We start from the raw sequence: 22,311 nt of genomic DNA, 5'->3' as shown, positions 1-22,311 counted from the left end.
CCAGCCATTTACATGTTAAGCAGCAAGCTAATTGGCTGCAGATTTGACGTGAACCAATCATCTTGTGCCAATTAGTTAACGCTTTAAATATCATCAGCTTGCGTTAAGGACGTATCAGCCTGCACCATCTAAAGTTTTGTGACAGAACTTGGCATTTGTAATATGTGCCCTGCGTCTGTGTTCATTGGTGTTGAAATATGGACTCTTATTTTGAAGTAATTTTCTGTGCCTGTGTTCTCTTTCTGTGTCCAAAAGTTCCGGTTTGCCTTGTTGGCCTTGTCCCAAATGGCGCCCTAAACCCTCACAGTCTCCCTCTGAGTTCACACTTTCACACAACATAATGCTGCTTTGACTGCCGGGTAGAAGTCCTCTGCGTAGCTCGCAAACTTGCTTTTTAAGCTTAAATGACTTGTGGGCTTAATGGACATGCACACACAGTGGCCATTGTGAATCCACAAGACCATTTTTTTTTTGTCTCTGTAGTTACCCTTTTTAGTTTCCAAAGTAACTTATCATCTACACCTGTTCACCATTAGTTGAGTTTCTGGTTTCCCCTGTCTGGATTATGTTCCGATATATAAGCCGGACAAGCCAGACCCATATCAAGATGTTTGGTCTGGAAACTCATTATTGACAGGGCTCAATCCGAGGTGCGGGATAAACGGTTGGCTTTCAAACTCCCTTTGCACGCAATAGGATAGCGCTACCACAAACCAGAGCAACGACGGCGAAGCAGAGCTGGTTGAAAGATTAAACATTCGTTGCATCCAGTCTGCAAAACTCCGAACACATCTTCCCTTTTTAAGAATGACTTCAGTGCCGTTCTTTGTTCTTTTCTCAGAGAAAAGCTTAACTCCAAGTCTTCCAGAGTCGCGGTCAAAGCTGATTCAAAAGTCCGCCGTTCCCCAGCTTCTGTGTTTACTAGAAGCACGCAAGCGCAACTCGGCCGTCATTATGTTAAGACCCACCCACCAACTCTATACACGATGTGATTGGCCCGACCAGAGTTTGGTGTTTGCAGCTCAGAAGTGTATTGAGAGTTGCTAGACGACTCTCGCAGGCAGATTATATTTGCTGCCGCTAAGGTGCGTCTAGATTTCTAGGCTACCGATTTATCTGTTTTGGAATATTTTGGTTTGTGTTTTTTAAACAAACTGCTGCTGCCCTTGGATTCTCAGGTCTCCTCTTCCCTGCTTAAATCGTAGCAACAGTCAAACTGTAATATATTAAGATATTATTACAATTCAAAATACAGGTTTTCACTGCAGGAACTTTTGCCCAGGATCTAAAAACTTTGTGGCAGTACTAACAGGGCCAAAGCCTAAATGAAGTTCCAATTAAAAATTCCCCCCTCAGAAAGTTCCTGCTCGCAAGGTAGCACTTTTTCAAAGTTCAAGAACTTTCGGGGGTGTGACTTGGGCAGTGAACATGCTGATTGGTTGAATGCATGCAGCATTTTGATTGGTTGACTCCACGCTGCATTTTATTTCAACCACCTTTTGAAAAAGTAAGTGTTGTTTGCTTTTCGAATCAACTATGGAGTTTAAAAAATACCGAAGATTGACCGACGACAGGGTTCAGGCTTTATTAAAGGTGTCAAGAACTGGCTTTTTTTCTTTTTTTATACTGTTGTCTGAGGTCAACTAATGACGTTTTTTACATTCAAAAACATCATAACTAATAAGTAATAGGCTATTTTCTACACTGGTTTTGAGGCTCTCTCCTAAACGCTGGGTTTTGATGGCCGTGCCGCAATGACTTGGAAGTAAACGCCCATGGCTAGGATTGGACAAGATTTGCATATTTAATGAGCTTCAGCTCCGCTGTCATATCTATGGCCCTGTCAGTTCATGAGAGAGATATTTTTGAAAGTGGCAACTGCAAAGATTCTCTCGATCACAGGGCTCGTAAACGTCTTTATCAAGCAAACACAATGATTTTTTTTCTCATCCACCCGTGATTGATTGGAATATTATTTCTGTATTACATGGCCCGCATGATCGGTCGATAAGTGCGAACACACAAACACATGCGCAACCAGATCAAGAAAGAATTTCTGCTGACGGGCGTACGTTTTGGTAGGTCTAGAAAACACACCTCCCCGGACTACTATTACTACATATAAAAAATGTTTTACTCACAAAAGTTTATTGCACCATTCCTCTCGGATCCAATATAGAAGGCACAACATTGTGTCTGCTAATCCAGCACTTGAGGCTTGTTTACAAAGGATTCCGCAGTGAAATTAAGCGATTGCGAACACACATCTTCCCCACGTGAGCTGAAACTTCATTAAAAATAAATGGATCACACATTCCTAATATTATGATCCGAAAGAAGCTTATGCAGCGACTGTGTTCTTCCACAATATCTTGCTATCTTCTTCCACATGTTTAATGCTGCTGGCTAGTATCTGAACAGCTCCATCAGTCGGTGGGCGGGGTTACTGTAGAGGTGTGTTTTGTCACACGATGACATAAGAATGACGTACACCATCGTTTTCTGGGCCTGGTGTCTATAAAAGCTTTTTCTTTGTTTCTTTCTTAATTATTATCAATGTTGAAACAGTTGTGCTGCTTAATATTTTTGTGGAAACAGTAATCAATTTTTTTTCTGGATTCTTTGATAACCAGAAAGTTTAAAGAACAGCAGTTTTTGAAATATAACTATTGTGTAACATTGTAAATGTCTTTGTCACTTTTGTCAACTTTATAAGTATTTAAAAATACTAATTTATTTTTATTTTTTAAATAAAACCGTGGCATAACTTGCTTTATTGCAGGCATTTATTTATGTATTTATTTATTGTTATTATTATGCCAGCAAAGTCCCATAAATAATACTAATGCCAATAAAGACTTTAAAATAAAATGTATAAATCTGTCCCAAAATGAGAAAAAAATCATTATTATGCTAATGTACTTGATAAAACAGTGCAAAAGTGTACAGCCTGTTTACGAGAACATAGTTTGAAAGAAGAACATAAGCTTAAGCAGATTAAGACTGTGGTCCTCCTGTATCTGTAGCCAACATGGCCTTCAGGGCCCAAATCCACCAGCAGCTCCTACTCTTCAAACCACACACATACTGCAATATAAAAATAAGCTGTACGAATTCAAGCTGATACTTGCTTTTTTCCCCCATTGCACGGTTTGAAGTGCACAAAGATTCACTTTGACTTTGCGGTTGACAACTGTAGGAGGATCAGTGAGGAAAAAGGCGTTTTGTTGAAGAGGATGAGGTGGTTGCAGACGACCTTCGTGTCCACCTCGTCTCAGATGTATCCCTCTCCTGTTGTACCACATTCTCAGCATGTAAAACGTCACCAGAAAACATAAGCTTTGACTGTTAGAAAAAAAATAGCTAATAAGATTTCCATTCATTTAAACTTATCAAAATTCCCACTAGAGCCCGGGGAGCTTTCTTTCTCGCAACCCTCTTTTCTTTCATCCATGGTTAAATATGTAAATAAAATGTCTAAAGTCATTCTTCAAAGGGGAACAAAAGAAAAAAGGGGGGCTAAGAGAGGGGGGAGGCAGCCCTAAAATGCCTTCCTTTCTCCATAACATTAGCCAGAGGGGGGCCAGCTTCTAGGCAGAGAGGAACAGCAGGGGAGCACGCAGGCTCCATAGAATCACACATCTCCCCAATCCCTCACACACAAAAAACATGAAATATCTTTTCAGTCTGAGCCATCAAAGGGGCTCCCTTCTCTTTATTAGTTACAGAATTATCTCACACTTTCTGATTTCAACCAAGATGGAACCCAGCGAGCTGCTGCTGCTGTGCTTTGGAAGAGATAAAGTTCATGCATGTGTGCGTGTGTGTGTGAGTGGGTGTGTGTGTGGGTATAAAGGATAACTGTAGAACGGACTGAGTATGAAACGGTCAGGGTGGTGGATGCTAGACGCAGAAATAAACAAACACAAAACATGAAAGAGAAAGTAGGAGCTGCCAAGGCTACTGATGATAAAGATTGAATGGTCATGATTCTCTGCTCTGTTCTTCTCTCGTTCTTCAAAGCGATATCCTCACAGCCTGCAAAACAATCACAGAACAGAAACGTGTAAAATAAAGTGGGAACAAATCAGCTGAGACCGAAAGCGCAACAACACAACATCCCATTTAAATGCATCTTAGTATTATATGTACGCTTTAGAAGCATCAATCAGTGAGCTAATGAGGCCGTCTGTGTGCTTCATGGAGTGCTGGGATATGTTACACACCCTAAAAGGCTTCATTATTAGCAAAAGCGATGCAAAGGTGTTTACATATCAAAGCACAGAAAAAAGAGGATATGCATGTACATGTGATCATCCTTATTGGGGTTAAACAGCCAGTCAAACAGGCCTTTTATGAATGCCCTTTCATTAAATCAGCTCAAGCTGGTTTACTGGAGTTAGTGCACTTGTCTATTGAGAGACTAGCTTAAATAAGCAAACCTTCTCACATTTTTTTTTTTAATGCAGGGTAGGCTAAATTTGTCCTTTGAGTTATACGAAAATACAATGTTTTAACACAAAAATTGTATATACTGTAAATAACAGCATAAATTGCAGTTGGTATACTTTTTATTAGTTTGTGCACTCTCTGAGAATCGAACCCATGACCTTAGTTTTTGTAGAGTGATGCCCTGCTGTCTATGCTATATAAAACAAAGTAAATTGTTTAAACAACCCCTAATTAACTTTGTAACATTTTGACATCCAAACTGAACAAAAAATATTACAACATGACTGTTATTGGTTTTATTGAGTTATCACTTGACTTGAAAACAGACTTGAAAAGATGAGCAATTTATATCGCAGTACCAAAATATCAAATTTCAAGAGTCATTTCAACCAATTTGATTCAAATTACTGACCAATCAATTTGAATGCTAAGTACTGCTCAGTATAGCTTCAAGTTTATTATATTAAGTTTGTTAACGTCTCTGAGGCGTACAAGTGACTCAGACTCTTGTAAACTGTTGCACACTATGGTCGACATCTTAGCTGTTGAAAAGCACTTTACAAGCTGTCATAAAAAAGCTCTTAGAGTGTTCTGACAAAGATCTCCAGTAAACCACTGTTTTCAGGTGTTATGTGGATAAATCTAACATGGGTAACATGAGAGAGCACTCAGCTATGGTATCTCTCACGCCATGAGGCCCACTGTGCCGCCACATGAGACTTTTCCAACAGCAGCTAGCTAATGCAAAGACACTTTTCCCCCATCTTTTTGAGTTGAGATGTATGGAGTACACTTTCTTTTTCATTAACACTGTTAAGTGTGGTTTTTTTTTCAGAAAAACAGCTGAGCATTAACCTACATATCTGCTTACATAATGGCAGTTGAACTCCGACATGTCACCTCATCAATACCAATACTTTGACACTGTGCTGTGGGAGTTGGCATGCATAGATGCCCCTAAGGAGTGTGCCATGGTTACAGCCCTGAGAGCAAGGCTAATACTAGTTCTAATTGCCAGCCCTGAGTGCCAGCATGAGTCAAAGATGAATTCACTAAAACAAGACTGAAAAGCCCTTTGTCTGTGAATTCATCCTTAAGGCATTTTTATCCTGCATGTACGCATACGCAAGTATTTACGATTGAGAGCAGAGGGTGAAGAAACCATGCCATAGCATATGTTAAGAATGTCTTTTATGTAATTACACAGCCACTTCTGCATATAAGGCCACTTGTTCAATGTTTGTGTGTTGAGTACATCATTTTACATATATATTTAAATCTTTTGAAAAGGTCAGAGGATTTATAAAAGAACTCAGTGTTGTGTATAATGTGATTTCTGGCACAACACAGTCTTTGTTTCTTGAGCATTGAAGTGAATTGTTCATTTGTGACAAGCAAGACATGTCAACATGAAACATTATTAAAATAATGTATTTATCAATATTAAAATAACACATTATTAAAAAACATGTTTATGTCAGAAGAAAGGCTGTGGAGTATCCAGTAAACATGTTTGTAGTAGTCCTACATTTTTGATTTATGAATAAAATGAGGTCTGTGGTCTTTGATTTTGTAACATGAATTACTGTTATAAGCCTACCTTAATTTTGAAAACTGTGTTAAAAACAGATGTGAACAAGATGTGAACAATTATGATGCTTGATGAACCACTGTTCTTACAACTTATAGTTCAATTTATGTATAGCCTATCAAATCATGTAGGCTACAAATGTGATTTATGTTTTTTGAGCAAAGTGTTAAAAAGTCTCTAATATTTATGTATACCTACTTATTAATTGTACCACCATTCTTATATATATATATATATATATATATATATATATATATATATATATATATATATATATATATATATATATATATATATATATATATATATTATAGAATAAATATTATATATAGAATATAATATAAATATATCATATAAAGAATATATATTTATATATTTAAACTTTTCATTCTAACTTATGCAAAAGTTTGTCTAGATGAATTAGCTAAAGTTTTTGATCATTAACTTGGTCTTTATCTTTATTAATAATGTTCTAAAAGACAAATGGTTTCATTTTTTGTCATTCGTATTGCGTGAGGTGAGAGTAAAGAATCATATAGCCTACTTCCACCCATCAGTTCTAGTTCAGTCAACAATAAAAAACGAGGGGAATTTCAAGGAATAAAAACTCTCTCTTCACTCTCTTCCCACAATGGTCGGAGCGTGAAAATCGTCAGTTGTAGAGAGAAAGGGGACACATCTCAACTGGAAAGCCACTGAATCCTTTTGGTCGTCCTCGGTGAGAGATTTATCGCTGACTTGCGCCGAAAAGTGTATCGTAAATCATCAGAGGGATTTCATCTGAGGGAGAAAACAACAACAACAACAAATGGCCAGTGAGTAATTTACTGTGATCCTGTGGTAAAGTGGCAACGAGGATTTAAGGTCTACATGCACAGCCAGTTCCGCAGGGTTTAAGGATAATCAGTGTGTCAGTTTGGGCTTTCTTATGTAAAACAGCTGTCTTTGAAGGCGGATCTTTTGGCAGGTTAGTTCAGGACGGTGGCGGAGGAGCTCAGACACATACAGCGTGCGAGGCAGCGAACAACTCCTGACGGATAAACGGAGCGTCTGGAGACGAGCTGAAGTGAATATTCACACGTTTGCCAAGCGGATTCATTCATTAATTTTTCAGATGACTGTGATAAAATGACGCTGTGCCTTTAGTTTGGTCAGTTTGGATACACTTTGCGGAGGATGAATGAGGAAAGTAGCGCGAGAGCGAATTGAAAAGTAAGTGCACTTTTGTTAGAGAAACAGACCGTCAGCAATATCACACAGGAGACAAGAGCCTTTTTTCTTTTTTTAAAAGGAATTATCATCCGTGAACTGGGAACTGAACAACAACAACAAAACAAAAACAAAACAAAAAACTGTAAAATCTCTCTGTATGGTGAAAGCTTTCTAATATTTCTCATCTGTCTAAAGATTTTTTGACAGATTTTTTTTTAGCTGAACTGCTTGTTTAGAATCTGAGTTACTGACTCAGTGTGATTGATTCGCGAAGGAAAACGTTTCCTTTTGTACTAATTCAACAACACCCTTCTCATTTCTTAGGATACATTTTTTTTCAGCTACAACAACGAAGAGTGATAATGAAGCAACTTTTCAAGTATTTTTTTTAAAGAATAATTCCCACTAGATGAGTTAATATTGAAAGACAATGTTTGCTGTAAATGTTGGACTTAGCCTTGTGCTGCTGTGCGTGGCTGGATTTTGTTCCGCTATCAGTTCCATCGACCCAGACCGGCCAGGCGAAGGAAGATGCCAGGAGATTGCTATTCCACTCTGTAAAGATATTGGCTACAACTTGACAGTTATGCCTAACTTAATGGGACATGAAGATCAAAGTGAGGCAGCCATAAAGCTGCATGAGTTTGCTCCGCTGATTGAGTTTGGCTGTCACAGCCATCTAAAGTTTTTCTTGTGCTCGCTCTACGCTCCCATGTGCACGGAGCAGGTATCCACACCCATCCCAGCATGCAGAGTAATGTGCGAGCAGGCGAGGCAGAAGTGTTCTCCCATCATGGAGCATTTTAACTTTCACTGGCCTGAGTCCCTGGACTGCTCCAGACTGCCGAATAAGAATGACCCTAATTACCTCTGTATGGAGGCACCTAACAATGGCACTGATGAGCCCCCAAAAGGATCCCACACTCAGCCGCCAGACTCCCGACCCCCTCGGTCAGGTAACAGCCAAGAACTCCCTATTAAGGAGCGGGTTGGTAAGACAACATGCAGCAACCCTGGAAAGTTTCATTATGTACAGAAGAGTGAGTCCTGTGCCCCCAAGTGTTACTCCAATGTTGATGTGTACTGGAGCCAGAGTGACAAGCGCTTCTCCATGGTGTGGATTGCCATCTGGTCCATCCTGTGCTTCATCTCTAGTGCCTTTACTGTCCTTACCTTCCTCATCGATCCACAGCGCTTCAAGTACCCTGAGCGCCCCATCATCTTCCTGTCAATGTCTTACTGCGTCTATTCAGTGGGCTTTCTTATAAGACTTTTTGTGGGGGTGGAAAACGTGGCCTGTGATCGTGACAGCGGCGTTCAGTACATTATCCAGGAAGGTTTGGAAAGCACTGGCTGCACTATAGACTTCCTCATTCTTTACTACTTCGGAATGGCCAGTTCCCTGTGGTGGGTCATTCTTACTCTCACGTGGTTCCTCGCTGCTGGGAAAAAATGGGGTCATGAAGCCATTGAAGCCAACAGCAGCTACTTCCATCTGGCAGCATGGGCCATACCAGCCATTAAGACCATCATGATCCTGGTTATGAGGAAGGTGGCAGGAGATGAGCTCACAGGGGTCTGCTACGTGGGCAGCATGGATGTCAAAGCCTTGACCGGTTTTGTTCTTATTCCCCTGTCTTGCTACCTCATCATTGGCACATCCTTTCTGCTTTCAGGGTTTGTGGCACTCTTTCACATCCGTAAGGTCATGAAGACTGAAGGAGAGAATACGGATAAGCTGGAGAAGCTGATGGTTAGGATTGGCGTCTTCTCTGTGCTCTACACAGTCCCCGCCACTTGCGTCATCGCCTGCTATTTTTACGAGCGTCTCAACATGGATTATTGGAAGATTCTAGCAGGAGAGCAAAAGTGCACTGAGGACAGTAAGAGTGGTGAGGAGTGTGTGATGAAGAGCTCCATCCCAGCCGTGGAGATCTTCATGGTTAAGATTTTCATGTTGCTGGTGGTGGGCATCACCAGCGGCATGTGGATCTGGACCTCCAAAACGCTGCAGTCTTGGCAGAACGTTTTCAGCCGCAAACTTAAGAAGAAGACAAGGAGGAAGGCCGCATGTGTTTTCACAGGCAGTGGACCTTACCTCAAGCCTCATCCTGCACTCAAAGGACATAAAGCCAAGTACGAACCAGCAGGTCCTCCTGCAACTTGTGTATGAGCTGGGCCTCCATACACATGAATGGCCAAGAAATGCTGGACTTAAACAAACTCTTTTATAAAGAAACAAGCCAGCAAACAACACAACAATGCTCATATTTATTTTATGCAAACTTCAGATACAACATCCCCAACAGTTTTTTTCAGTTCTTAGTGCTTGTACTACATCTGAAACTTTGCAGACTTTGGGGACCGTTTTGTGAAACAAAGAAAAAGGGAGCGAGTCCCTATTGCTGTCATTGGGATGCCTGTATCTTGTCATGTGCAATAGTTGTTTCCCTTAGTGACAGAGAGAAAGGGACTCTGATACTGTAGGGCTGATTAAAGACAATGAAAGGACTCGACAAACAATGGGTGTGAATGGCTCTGGGAAAAGCGGCTCCTCCATGGCACAGTTGTGTGGCTTTTCTATGGAAATGAAGGCCGTGTCACATACAACTACATTGACATTGGAGTGCAGCTGCTCAAAAAGGCCTCGGCAGAGAATGAACTGCCTATTTTTAGGCCTTTTCATAGAACAAAGTAAATCTTTAAGCACTAAATATTGCCAACACAAAGAGAAAACTTGTTATTTGAGTTGTTTTGTACAGTGAGTTCATGCCCCCTGGTTTGTTTTGTTATACCAAGCTCTTTTTAATGTCCTACATACATTTGTGTATATTTCTAAAGGTTCATATTTTATAAGAATAAATAAAACATTTTAGTTTTAAATGTTTGAAATGAAAAGGAAATGCTTTAATTATTTGTGTATAGTTGGAAAGTTTTTTACTTCATGAAGCTTTCTGTCTCATTTTAATCTAATCTTAGAGATACGTCTCCTGGGAATCACTAAATTCAATTAATATTCTTCATCAGTCATACCTTACCAAACATCCCTAAGCTAAAAACCTCAAAACCTTGAAGGGATATTTTACCCAAAAATGAAAATTCCATCATCATTTACTCACACTCACGTCGTTCCGAACCTGTATAGCCTTCTTTCAAGTCTAATACAATGAAAGAGATAATGAAAGTCCACAACAACACAGAACCTCATTGATATTCTTTATTTCCAAGTAAAAAACATGGGTGAGTAAATTATGACAGAATTTAAATTTTTCGGTAAATTATTTCTTCAAGGTTGCAGAAACACGTATGATTAATCCATTGGGTTAAGACATTAGGATGAGCAACATGCAGTAATCTTGCCATGTTCCTAATTATTTTACAAACATCATAAGAGAGGAAATACTAACTTGAGACCCAATCTCAGGCCTCAGTCTCAGCTCTGATGTACTTTGGGCCTCTGCTTTTATGTTTTTGAGTAGAACAGGGTTAATTAGAACAACCATACTCAGACCTTTGATTCTCACAATGCCTACTGAGAAATAAGTAGATTATTTATATAGCTTTATAACTTTAATGACATCAAAGGTTTTCAAGAAATGTGTAATATAGGACCTTTATTCTCTCTCTTTTTAAAATGCCCTGGCTTTCAGATTCATATCTTATTAAAATTAAACTATTCACTTCCATGTTTCATTGGTAAACAATAGTAAAGGGCTTTAAAGTTTGTTTTATTTTTGTATCCAGGTTTGGCTTTTATTTATCTTGGTATTATTTGTAACGTTAAATTGGGTCATTTTTGAAGTGTTGCCTTGATTTAACAGTGCCCTTTTTTTCGCTATTTCAGAATAGATCTCTCAGAAAGTTCCTTCAATCATATATAAATTAATGCTTTAAATTTTAAAATTAATCATAAACTTCTGAGACCACATCAACATTGACGATATTGTCAAGTATTGACATCTATCTATCTATCTATCTATCTATCTATCTATCTATCTATCTATCTATCTATCTATCTATCTATCTATCTATCTATCTATCTATCTATCTAGTCATGTCTGTCTGTCTCTCTGTCCAGGGTATTCTCACAAAAATGCGTATAAATAGTATGAGTGTGCAATGTTGTGGAATGTATACGCCAAAACTCATTTTGGCGTGTCTATGGCACGCTGTTTTTCGCGCGCATATGATACGCATTTTATGGCGTATTATACATACGAACCCCCCACCCCACCACCCTAAACCTACCCAAGCGTGTGTCATATATACGCCCCACTACCCTAAACCTACCCAAGCGCGTGTCATATATACGCCCCACTACCCTAAACCTACCCAAGCGCGTGTCATATATACGCCCCACTACCCTAAACCTACCCAAGCGCGTGTCATATATACGCCATAAAGTGCGTATCATATGCACGCGAAAAACAGCGTATCATATGCACGCCAAAATGAGTTTGGGCGTATACATTCCATGACATTGCACACTCGTACTATTTATACGCATTTATGTGTGATCGGGTTGCTCTGTCTGTGTGTACTCATAAGTGTATGTCATTAATACTTTAATACTTGATTGACCCGAGAAACTTAAGTTCATGAAACACACAATGAGCCTTAAGGTTGTTTGTCTAGAGAAAACAGAAGTATATTTAACATTACGCCCTTTAGTAAGATAATCACACCTGTCATTAACTTGAATCCTTTGAGCACATTTGCATAGACAGGTGAGGCTGACCTTCAGGCGTTGCACAGTTGGAGAAAAATTATAACATACAACAAAAAAGGAAATCAATCTTAGTACATGCCCTATCATGTCCTATTTGTGTTATGAAATGAAGAAATATATTTAAAGAATCAAATGCTTACTTATTAAATTATCACATTACTGATTTCATAAAAAGCAGTTTGTTTCCCCTAGAAATGCACACAGATCATCAGGTGTCTTTTGAGCCGTCTTCGATCTTAATGTTCCTGTTTTGTAAATAGATTTACTCAGAATTTAATTTGGCGTTTTAAGTTCAACCTCATGTTGACTTTGATCTGAAATGTTCATACAGGAAATGCACTAATAGAAGCTTAAACATGAGATGTTTTGCCAGCCTATTTCAAATAATTACTGTCTACCTTCTTCAAAGATGAAATTAAATGATATATGTATATCCAAGTATTGACGGGGAATCAAAAACATTTTTCGTTCAAAATATTAAAGCTCACTAAGCCTTTATACAACAAACAGCTAACTGCAAAGATTTTTTAGGTTGCCATTTATTACACTTTCCGTCATTAAAAGATTATGGTATGTTTGGACAATTTCTCTGCCCTTTAAAAGCTCACTTTAGGTGTCAAGTGCAGCAGTGTGTGAAAGTGTGTGTATGTGTGTGTGAAAAAGATCTAAAACAGGTCTGATCTGATGAGAAGGATTGAGTGAAGTGTGTGTTCTGTACTTTGCCCAGGGGGTATTCAAGTCTCTACAAAGTCCTTGTAGTGTTTCAAAATTCAGGCACATGAATCAGAGAGGCCTCGTTTGACACACACACACACACACACACACACACACACACACACACACACACACACACACACACACACACACACACACTTCTGTTATACTCTGTCACACCACCCCCGTCTCTCAAACACATACACACACGTGTACACACCAGGCTGTTTAAGGGCCACCTGGACTCTGGGCCCTGGGGTGTGTGAGTCGAACTGTAAATATCAATGACAGTTACCACTCCGCCTTCTTCTAAAGACTATCTCACTTTTTCCCTTTCCCTTTTTTCTTCCCCACTAGCTTTCTGTAGTTGCGACTTAAAGATGGGTTCACAATGTGAAGATGGAGCTGTTTTTGAAGTGAGGTAAAAGCTGAAGTGTAAAGGACAGCAGCCGTTTCGTTTTAATGCCACATTCAGTGCTCTGCACATCTGAAAGAATGAGAGCCAGTGTCCTGCCAGCTTTATCTAGGTTGATCTGTTTGACTGGTAAACAGTCATTATTTAGCTTCTCAGGTATTCAGTTTCAGTTGAACAAACTCATACACATTCCCTATTTTGCTACAACACATTTTACATCATTACTAATAATTGTTTAATGAGTGAATTGGGTTGGGAACTGGTTCTTATTCAGAACCAGTTCCATTAAACAAAATACTGCAAGCAAATTATGTTGATTCGCTTTTGTGACATATATCCAAATGAAAAGGCTTCTAAGACAAAAAATGTTGGGCAGGACTTGATTTTGTCCATCAAGAATTGATTCAACGTTTTGGTTTGCTATATAGTGGCAGTGTTGGGCAAGCTACTTGGAAAATGTAGTGAGCTAAGCTACAAGTTACTTTACATTAAATTAAGCTTCACTACACTGAAGCTACCCCCTTGGGAAATGTAGCAAGCTAAGCTACAGCAACTTAACAAAAGTAGTTTACTACATCTAAGCTACTTTTTATTTATTTAATTTTATATTGAACCAAATTCATTCATAGCAATGCTATCTCAGTGATCAATAAAAGTCAAGCATATAGACGTGCATACTTTTTAAGTTATTCAAAAACTGTCCAAAATCAATTTGGCAACAAAAATGTCCATAATATGAACAAAACCAGGTTCAGACAGAGGGTGTGAGTATGTTCATCTGTATGTGTATTATATGCATGCGCACCTGTGTGTTTGCATTTATGCTCAATTTAGACTTGGGCACTTTTACAGGACAAACTGTAAGTTAATTTACAACTCAACTTGTACAAAAAAAGTCAGAAAGTACAGTAGCAAAATAATTAAGACCTGCTCCAAACAGTACCAACATAGCAAAAAACAAGCCTAAGTGTCTGTGTGTCATCTATCTCCTACACACATGAAAGTTTCATTATTTCATTCATATCAAGAGGTCGCCAGGCTGGAGCCCGATTCTTTTAACAAGAAGTGTTTATTCAAGAGACACAAAAGATTATTTTCAAACTTTGCAGTTTCTCTTTTGTCACCGCGCGAATGCGCGTTCAACAGCGAATTGGGCGCTCGAAAAAAAACGTCAACTATAGACGCCTATCCCGTCTTTACGCGCTCACTGCCAAAGGAGTACTTTGAAGGGCTCGCGTGCGCATCTGTGCGCGCCTGCGTGAGTCAGAAAGGAACGTAGAAAGTGAAGTATATCCGCGACTTAGCAGTAGTTGTGTTTCCAATTTGAGCTTGATCTTCAGAAATGCTTGGGAAAATGTAACGTTAGCTTGTTGTGGACGCTACCGCACTACTTGATCAACAAAAGAGCTTTGCTACCGAAAAGCTTTTTCATTGAGAAAACAGTGACACAACCACCACGCTACTGAAAAATGTAGTTAAGCTAGTAGTGGCGCTACTTCCCAACATTGTATAGTGGTGCTAGCCTGACAAGCCAGACCCACATCGAGATGTTGGGTCTGGGAATTCACCATTGACAGGGCTCAATCTGAGGGGCGGGATAAACAGTTGTCTTTCAAATTCTCTCTGCACGCAAATGGATAGCACTACAACCAACCAGAGCAATGTGAAGCCAAGCTAGTTGATAAGTATCCAGTCGGCAAAACTCAGAGCACATCTTCCTTTCTTAAGAATGACTTCAGTGTCGTTCTTTGTTCTTTTCTCAAGAAAAGCTTAACTTAAGTCTTCCAGAGTGGCGGGCCAAAGCCATTTCGAAAGGCCGCCGTTCGCCAGCTTCTTTATTTACAAGTAGCACGCGGAACCTCTGCAACCTTGCTGCCATTTTGCCCGTCCACCGAATCTATAGACCATAGACGATGTGATTGACCTGACCGGAGTTTTGTTTTTCCAGCTCACAAGCCTCTGGAGAGTTGCTAGACGACACTCGCTACAAATTAGATTTCCTGCCGCTAGGGTGCATCTAGATTTCTAGGCAATAGTGGTGCAGGTTTGACGTCAGAACCCGGAAGAATAATTGGTTCCTGGCTCCTTCAAGATTTTCCAATAGGTTTTTCAATTAATGAGTAAAATAGAGCCTGTGGTACACAAATGTGATGATAATTTGACGTTTTGTTGTAGTATATACTGTACACACTAACACCTGAAGCTATCTCTAGTTACTTATAAAAATGTATGTTTTCAAAAATGAACATAACTGCTTCAAAATTTGTGTGTGTATAATTTATGTTGTAGATCAAAATGTCAAGGTATAGTCAAGTCACTGGCTTTATTTACAGGAATAGTTCACCCCAAAATTAAAATTCTCTCATTTACTTACCCTCAAGTTGTTCCAAAGCTGTATACATTTCTTTGTTCTGCTGAACACAAAGATATTTTGAATGTTGGTAACCAAACAGATCTCGGGCCCCATTGTATAGTAGGAAAAAAAATACTGTGGTAGTCAATGGGGCCGGAGATCTGCTTGGTTACAAACATTCTTCCAAATATCTTCATTTGTATACAGCAGAACAAAGACATTTATGCCAGTTTGGAACAATTTGAGAGTGAGTAAACGATGATCCCTTTAACATATAAATTGAAAAGCCCCATTGTAAAATCTCAAAGGAACCAGCGTTAGCCTTCCAGGTTCTGACATCATATCTGAACCACTCTACTGCTGTAAACTCATTTGATTGACAGGTTGTCCCGCCCTCATGCCAGTAAACATGTCATCAGAGAAGAGATGTCGCTGAAAGAGGGAGGGGAAGTTATTTTGATGAAACATTTTGAGGGCACATGAATTTAAAAATGATGATGATGTCCATTTATAATAAACACTGCAAAAGAAACAAAAAGAAAATAATCCTAAATTTTGAAATAATGGTGACCTTAAATCATATGACAATGTGTATTTAAAGATGTGCATTATGTTTTTTTTTAAAGAATTGTTGTGTAGTAGGCTATAGTTAAGCATGTATGCTGCTTCTAAAAAGAAAATTAAAAAAAGTGTAAATACACCCTTTTCACACACCTATAAGCAAACTTTATCATTTAATTTCGCATGAAGTTAATCTTTCTTCTTCAGAAGCAAATTATGATAAGAGCTTGTTGTGCTGCTGGTCTTAGTTGTACGCTAAGTGTGCCGACAAGCTAACATAAATCTAGGCTGACTGACTGCAGGCAGGGTTGGCTCTCTTTGATCAGATCTTTTTTGAAGACGCCCGTACACTCATCACCACAGGCCCTTCAGCACCTGTTTTCCAGTCAGGACCTGTTTGAGGAAAGCGTCGCTCAGGTCATCTCACACACAAAAACGCCGGAACACGCACTCTCACAATGGCTCTATTTCTTAAAGTCAGTTGTCAAGTCTAGTATTACCTTTCTGTAACTTTTTCTACAACTAAAAACCCTTTCATATGCTTTCTCTCTTTTCTCCTCTCTTTATGCAAATTGCCTTTGAAACCTGTGCCTGTGAAATGGTTTGAAATAACAGCGCATGAAGGAGATTAGAGAGGAGACGTTGAGAGGGAGTCACTATAAAGAAGCTGTGTAAGCACCTTCCTGTCCCTCCCAATGGCAGATCGCTCCATCTGAAGATTCAAGATTTCCACTGAACTGTTTGATAGGACCGAGCCTGTGCTTTTTTCACTATGAAAATCTTGATGATTATAGCTTTATATCTTTAGAGAAAGGCTTTCTGGTCGTTGTGTTTTTGACTGCTCATTGATCCATCATCATTACTAATTCTCACTAAGAATGGACAAAAAGTTTGATAACTGAAACCAAAAACCAAAAATAATGGCCAGACAGTGGCATAGGTTTATATTTGAATGTTTCAATAAATGTACAGCTGTTAATAATGCCATAAGTAATTACGCACCCAATATAGAATTAAAAACTAGAAAAAGTTAAAATTATTTAAAATTATTCCTTACAAAACAAAACAAAACAAAAAGAAAACATAAACAGCAAACTTTACAGGAGTATCTATTCCCTACCTATTAGACAGATAAGAAGGCCACAAGTAAATGTGACGTATATGTATTATAATGGGTTTATGTGAAGATTGCTTTAATTTCATTTCATTTGTTGTTGTTTTTAAAACCCAATGGTATGTTTATAATGTTATGTTGAATGTCTATCATTAATGTTTAAAAAATAATAATAGTTTCATAGAGACATAGCTATCAGTGATACTAGCCTTCATTCATAAAAAGATGCCATTACAAAAAAAGGTCTTTAAATTTCTACATTAATGTGGAGAGTGACTGTGGAAGTATTACAATATAAACATTAGAAAAATATTACCGATCACCTATATACACTTACCTGAAGGATTATTTGGAGCACCTGTTCAATTTATCAGTAATGCAATTATCTAATCAACCAATCACAGGCAGTTGCTTAAGTGAATTTAGAGGTGTGGTCCTGGTCAAGACAATCTCTTGAACTCAAAACTGAATGTCAGAATGGGAAAGAAAGCTGATTTAAGGAAATTTTGAGCGTGGCATGGTTGTTGGCCGGTCTGAGTATTTCACAATCTGCTCAGTTACTGGAATTTTCACACACAACCATTTTCAGGGTTTACAAAGCATGTTGTGAAAAGGGAAAAACATCCAGTATGCAGCAGTCCTGGGGGCAAAAATGCCTTGTTGATGCTAGAGGTCAGAGAAGAATGGGCCACCTGATTCAAGCTGGTAGAAGAGCAACTTTGACTGAAATAACTACTCGTTGCAACCAAAGTATGCAGCAAGTCATTTGTGAAGCCACAACACACACAACCTTGAGGCGGATGGGCTACAACAGCAGAACCACTCATCTCCATTACAAATAGGAAAAAGGGGGAACAATTTGCACGAGCTCACAATTTGAAGACTGGAAAAATGTTGCCTAGTCTGATGAATCTCGATTTCTGTTGAGACATTCAGATGGTAGAGTCAGAATTTGGCATAAACAGAAGGAGAACATGGATCCATCATGCCTTGTTACCACTGTGCAGACTGGTGGTGGTGGTGGTGTAATGGTGTGGGGGATGTTTTCTTGGAACACTTTAGGCCCCTTAGTGCCAATTGGGCATCGTTTAAATGCCACGGCCTACCTAAGCATTGTTTCTGACCATGTCCATCCCTTTATGACCACCATGTACCCATCCCAAGATGGCTACTTCCAGCTGGATAATGCACCATGTCACACAGCTTGAATAATTTCAAATTGGAACATAATGAGTTCACTCTACTAAAATGGCCCTCACAGTCACCAGAGCTCAACCCAATAGAGCATCTTTGAGATGTGCTGGAACGGGAGCTCCATGCCCTGGATGTGCATCCCACAAATCTCCATCAACTCCAAGATGCTATCCTATCATTATGGGCCAACATTTCTAAAGAATGCTTTCAGCACCTTGTTAAATCAATGCCATGTAGAATTAAGGCAGTTCTGAAGGCAGCAGGGGGGTCAAAGACAGCATTAGTGTGGTGTTTCTATTAATCCTTTAGGCTTATATATATAAATGAATGCAGCCTTGGTGAGCAAGAGACTTCTTCTAAAAACATTAAAAATCTTACAGATCAAAAACCTTTGAACGGCCTTGTATAGTGTTGTAAAATGTGACAACATTTTTGATCTTTTGCCTTGACAGCCATGTGATTAAACCAGTATTTCTACATTGTTGCGTATGTGACTTCTGGTAAATGCAACTGAAGACTGAAGTTCCTGAACACGTCACACATTGGGGTGAAAATCCGGCAAAACCACAGGACCCTCAGAGGCTCTACTATACCCGTGTTTTGGGATCAGAAAGAAGAAAAATGGTAACAGAATTGAGTTTTGTTGCAAAACGATCAACTGGATAAAAAGGCTGACAAATATACACATGTACCTGCAGGTGTGAGCATTTTGTGTTTCAAAAAGAAGAGGTTAAAGAGGTAAAATGCCCTTGTGTACAAGCGCGCCACTTTCTTATTTTCATCTGAGAGCCTTTTGGAGAAAAGTGGTCCTTTGCAATTATCAGTTTTGAGAGTCATTACAGAAGAATCTGGAACAATGGCAACACTCCCATCTGCCCTGCAGCAGGGGCACTTTCCTTCGCTCTCTGTCTTCTTTCTAACATTTTCAGTCACAACTCATATGGGGCCACCTGCAATCAAACGCCTAAGAGCCGTATAAAGCCACAGACAGATCGAGAACGAGAGATAAGATCTTCTATAAAAACAAACAGCAGAGATGTGTGTGTATTTATGTCTACGTCTGTGTGCTTGATGTGTGATAGCGAGTATGTGAACGAGACGACGCAGGGGTGTATGTGTGTGTTTTTGCGTGTCTGAAATTGCCCTTTGATGTCTGCACCTCATGGTAGAGGTGGAGGACTTCTTGGGAGAAAGTAAACAACAAGAGAAGCGACACTTTTGTAAACACTCAGATCACATTGGAACTAAGAACAACCACCCAGGTCAACCTGAACACACTATTTTTACCTTACATTTTTATGTCTACACACTTTATAGTTGTTGTGTGCTGTGTGTCTCAGAAATGATTTGGAATGTGGAGTATTAGACCTGCGGAGAGGAATATTGATGATTTCAGAGCTTGACAGAGAAAGGCTGAAAGAATTCGGAAAAACAAATCATAGTTAACTCAAAACTGAAATTTCCATCATTTACTAACCCTTATATCATCTACTGACTTTTTCCTGTTAAACAAAAAGGAGAAAAATAAAGAGCTGTAAACTAAAAATAATAATATATACTTTCAGTTTACTTTTTATAGGCTACTTCTCAGAAATACATTTAAAATTTAACTTAATTATACTTGACAACCCGTATGCCCCATACAAGGACCTTCCTGCCCATTTTTGACACAGAAATACTCCATCAAACGTCCAACTTAGTTTTTGAAACTTTGTCTATGTTTAGGATGGGAATCCAAGTCTTTAACAGTGTAAAAAGCTCAGTATGCATGAAACAGCATTTCAACCCCCCCCCCCCCCCCCCAAATTTACATTGTTTAAAAAATATTGATTTATAAAGAAAACAGATGTTCCTAATGAGTGTCTTCATTTTTGTGTAGGCTAGTCCACTTGTAGTGTACATATGAGTTTACTTCAAATCTAATTTTCTCCTACCCACCATTGACTGAATTTTCCAGCCATCCATGTTTTCACTTTTATGACTGTTATCTTCTAGTACAGAATTTCAGGATTAAAACAAAACACAGGGTAAGAAGAAGCAGAAATAAGTGATAGAATTACTTTCTGATGTTACATGTTATGACTGTGTTGATTATCTTCATCTGTGTTTTGAGACATTCTGAATGTGATTTTCTCATCTTTTTTTATTAATTTAATGACTTTTTTTTATGAAACTTACCCTCATTCAAGTGTTGATAAAGAATGCATGAATCTAAAATAAAATGTTTTCAAAAATGAATTAATTGTAAACGTTATGATCACTTAAAGAAAATTTACACTCCTTAAAGTACGCTTCTTTTCATAAGGGTAAAGTCTCTTCTGCTCACCAATGATACATTTAATTAATCAAAAGCACAGTAAAACAGTAATATTGTGAAATAATATTCTATGTGAATATATTTTAAAATGTAATTTATTCCTGTGATAACAAAACTTTTCTTTTTTGCATCAGATGGCAGCGGGATGTCTTCCACGGTGACTTAGCAGAGCATGATTGTGGGATTGTGAAGGTCTAATCTGCTCCCTCTCTAATCCTCCCAAAACACACACAGACACACACACACACACACACACACACACACACACACACACACACACACACACACACACACACACACACACACACACACACACACACACACACACACACACACTAATCTGCCCCTCTTTCTAATCCTCACTGCAAAGTGCCCAGATAATGAAAAGCCATCTGAATTCCAGAGCTGAGGAGCTCATTGTTGCTTATGGAGGAGATGAGTCTCCATGCTCCACACACACACATATGAAAGGTATTATATGTTCACAGAAACATTTTCTCCCACACAGCATCTTTAGGAAAACCCACACACATACCGGTACTCCTGACCATATAATCTGTCCTACACCACCCAGACACCTTAAAGAATCTGCGATATCCAGGCATGAGCGAGTCTACATGCAGTATTTGTGATTTACTGCTGACTTGTGCAGTGCTGGTCTCTTTTTTTTTTGTCATGCTTGAATACTCTGTGCTATACAGACACAGATACAGATGTGCAGAGGAGGTGTCAGATGATGGCAAAGGCATCCTGATGTAATGGTGTGAGCAACACCGAGGTCATGGGTTTAATTCAATGGGAATGTAAACACTGAAAAATGCATCAAATCTAATGGTTTCCTTTTAAAATATATGTGAAAGGCATACATATAAAATGTATTGATATTGTTCATCCCTATTAGCAACAACCCATTTTAACAACTGACTTTTTATGCATGCTAACATAAGTTAAATTCTTCAGAAAGTGTAAAAAAAAAATGGTAGCACTTTAGTTTAGGTCCAGTTCTCACAATTAACTAGTTATTATTATTTAGTTCTTATTAGCATGCATATTACTAGGATACTGGTTGTTGTTTATTAGTACTTAAAAGCCCATATTAATGCCTTATTCTGCATGACCTTATTGTACATCCCATAAGATGCTTTAACGTAACAACTATACTAACTATTAATAAGTAGGAGTTTATTGAGGCAAAAGTCAAAGTTAATAATTAGTTAAAGGTGCCCTCGAATGGAAACAGAGTTGAAACAATATTGTTACAAAATTGTTCTCTGATATCTACATAGAGGGTATGTGGCTTATTTAAGGGCAAAAATTGTCCAGATACACTATTACAAGTCCATTTACAACCCTATAAATTGTCCTAGGATGTAATGCTCTGTTTTTGCCTTATTTGGAAGGGTCATGAATATTAATGTTGAGCTTTGCTCTGATTGGCTTATTTCAACAGCACACAGCTGGGTGAAATGGGCCGAGCAAACAAATGATTTTGAATTAAATTGTTGTGGTATCCGATTATAATTAACATCAACCATGATTGTTGACATTTTTTATCTGTGGGAAGGGTATGAAAAGTCTTCACGTCCCCTGCACAGCCTGGAACATGACATTTGTCACTGCCGTTTTTGCGATCCTCGAGTTTCGCTTGTTTACCAGCAG

The 22,311-nt window shown here is 38.8% G+C and overlaps 1 protein-coding gene across 1 annotated transcript; it reads left to right on the top strand.

Annotated features, from left to right (window-relative positions):
• The first annotated feature begins 6,565 nt into the window (after window positions 1-6,565).
• Window positions 6,566-10,106, top strand: fzd10 (frizzled class receptor 10). Its single transcript, XM_067413462.1, has one exon. The coding sequence runs from the start codon at window positions 7,686-7,688 to the stop codon at window positions 9,426-9,428; it is 1,743 nt and encodes a 580-aa protein (XP_067269563.1). The 5' UTR covers window positions 6,566-7,685; the 3' UTR covers window positions 9,429-10,106.
• The last annotated feature ends 12,205 nt before the right edge of the window (window positions 10,107-22,311 follow it).

Source organism: Pseudorasbora parva, chromosome 13 (assembly GCF_024679245.1).
Source record: "Pseudorasbora parva isolate DD20220531a chromosome 13, ASM2467924v1, whole genome shotgun sequence".
In the NCBI taxonomy this organism is placed as follows: domain Eukaryota; kingdom Metazoa; phylum Chordata; class Actinopteri; order Cypriniformes; family Gobionidae; genus Pseudorasbora; species Pseudorasbora parva.
The sequence above is the reverse complement of the archived record's forward strand: the minus strand, read 5'-3'. Positions and strand labels throughout refer to the sequence as shown.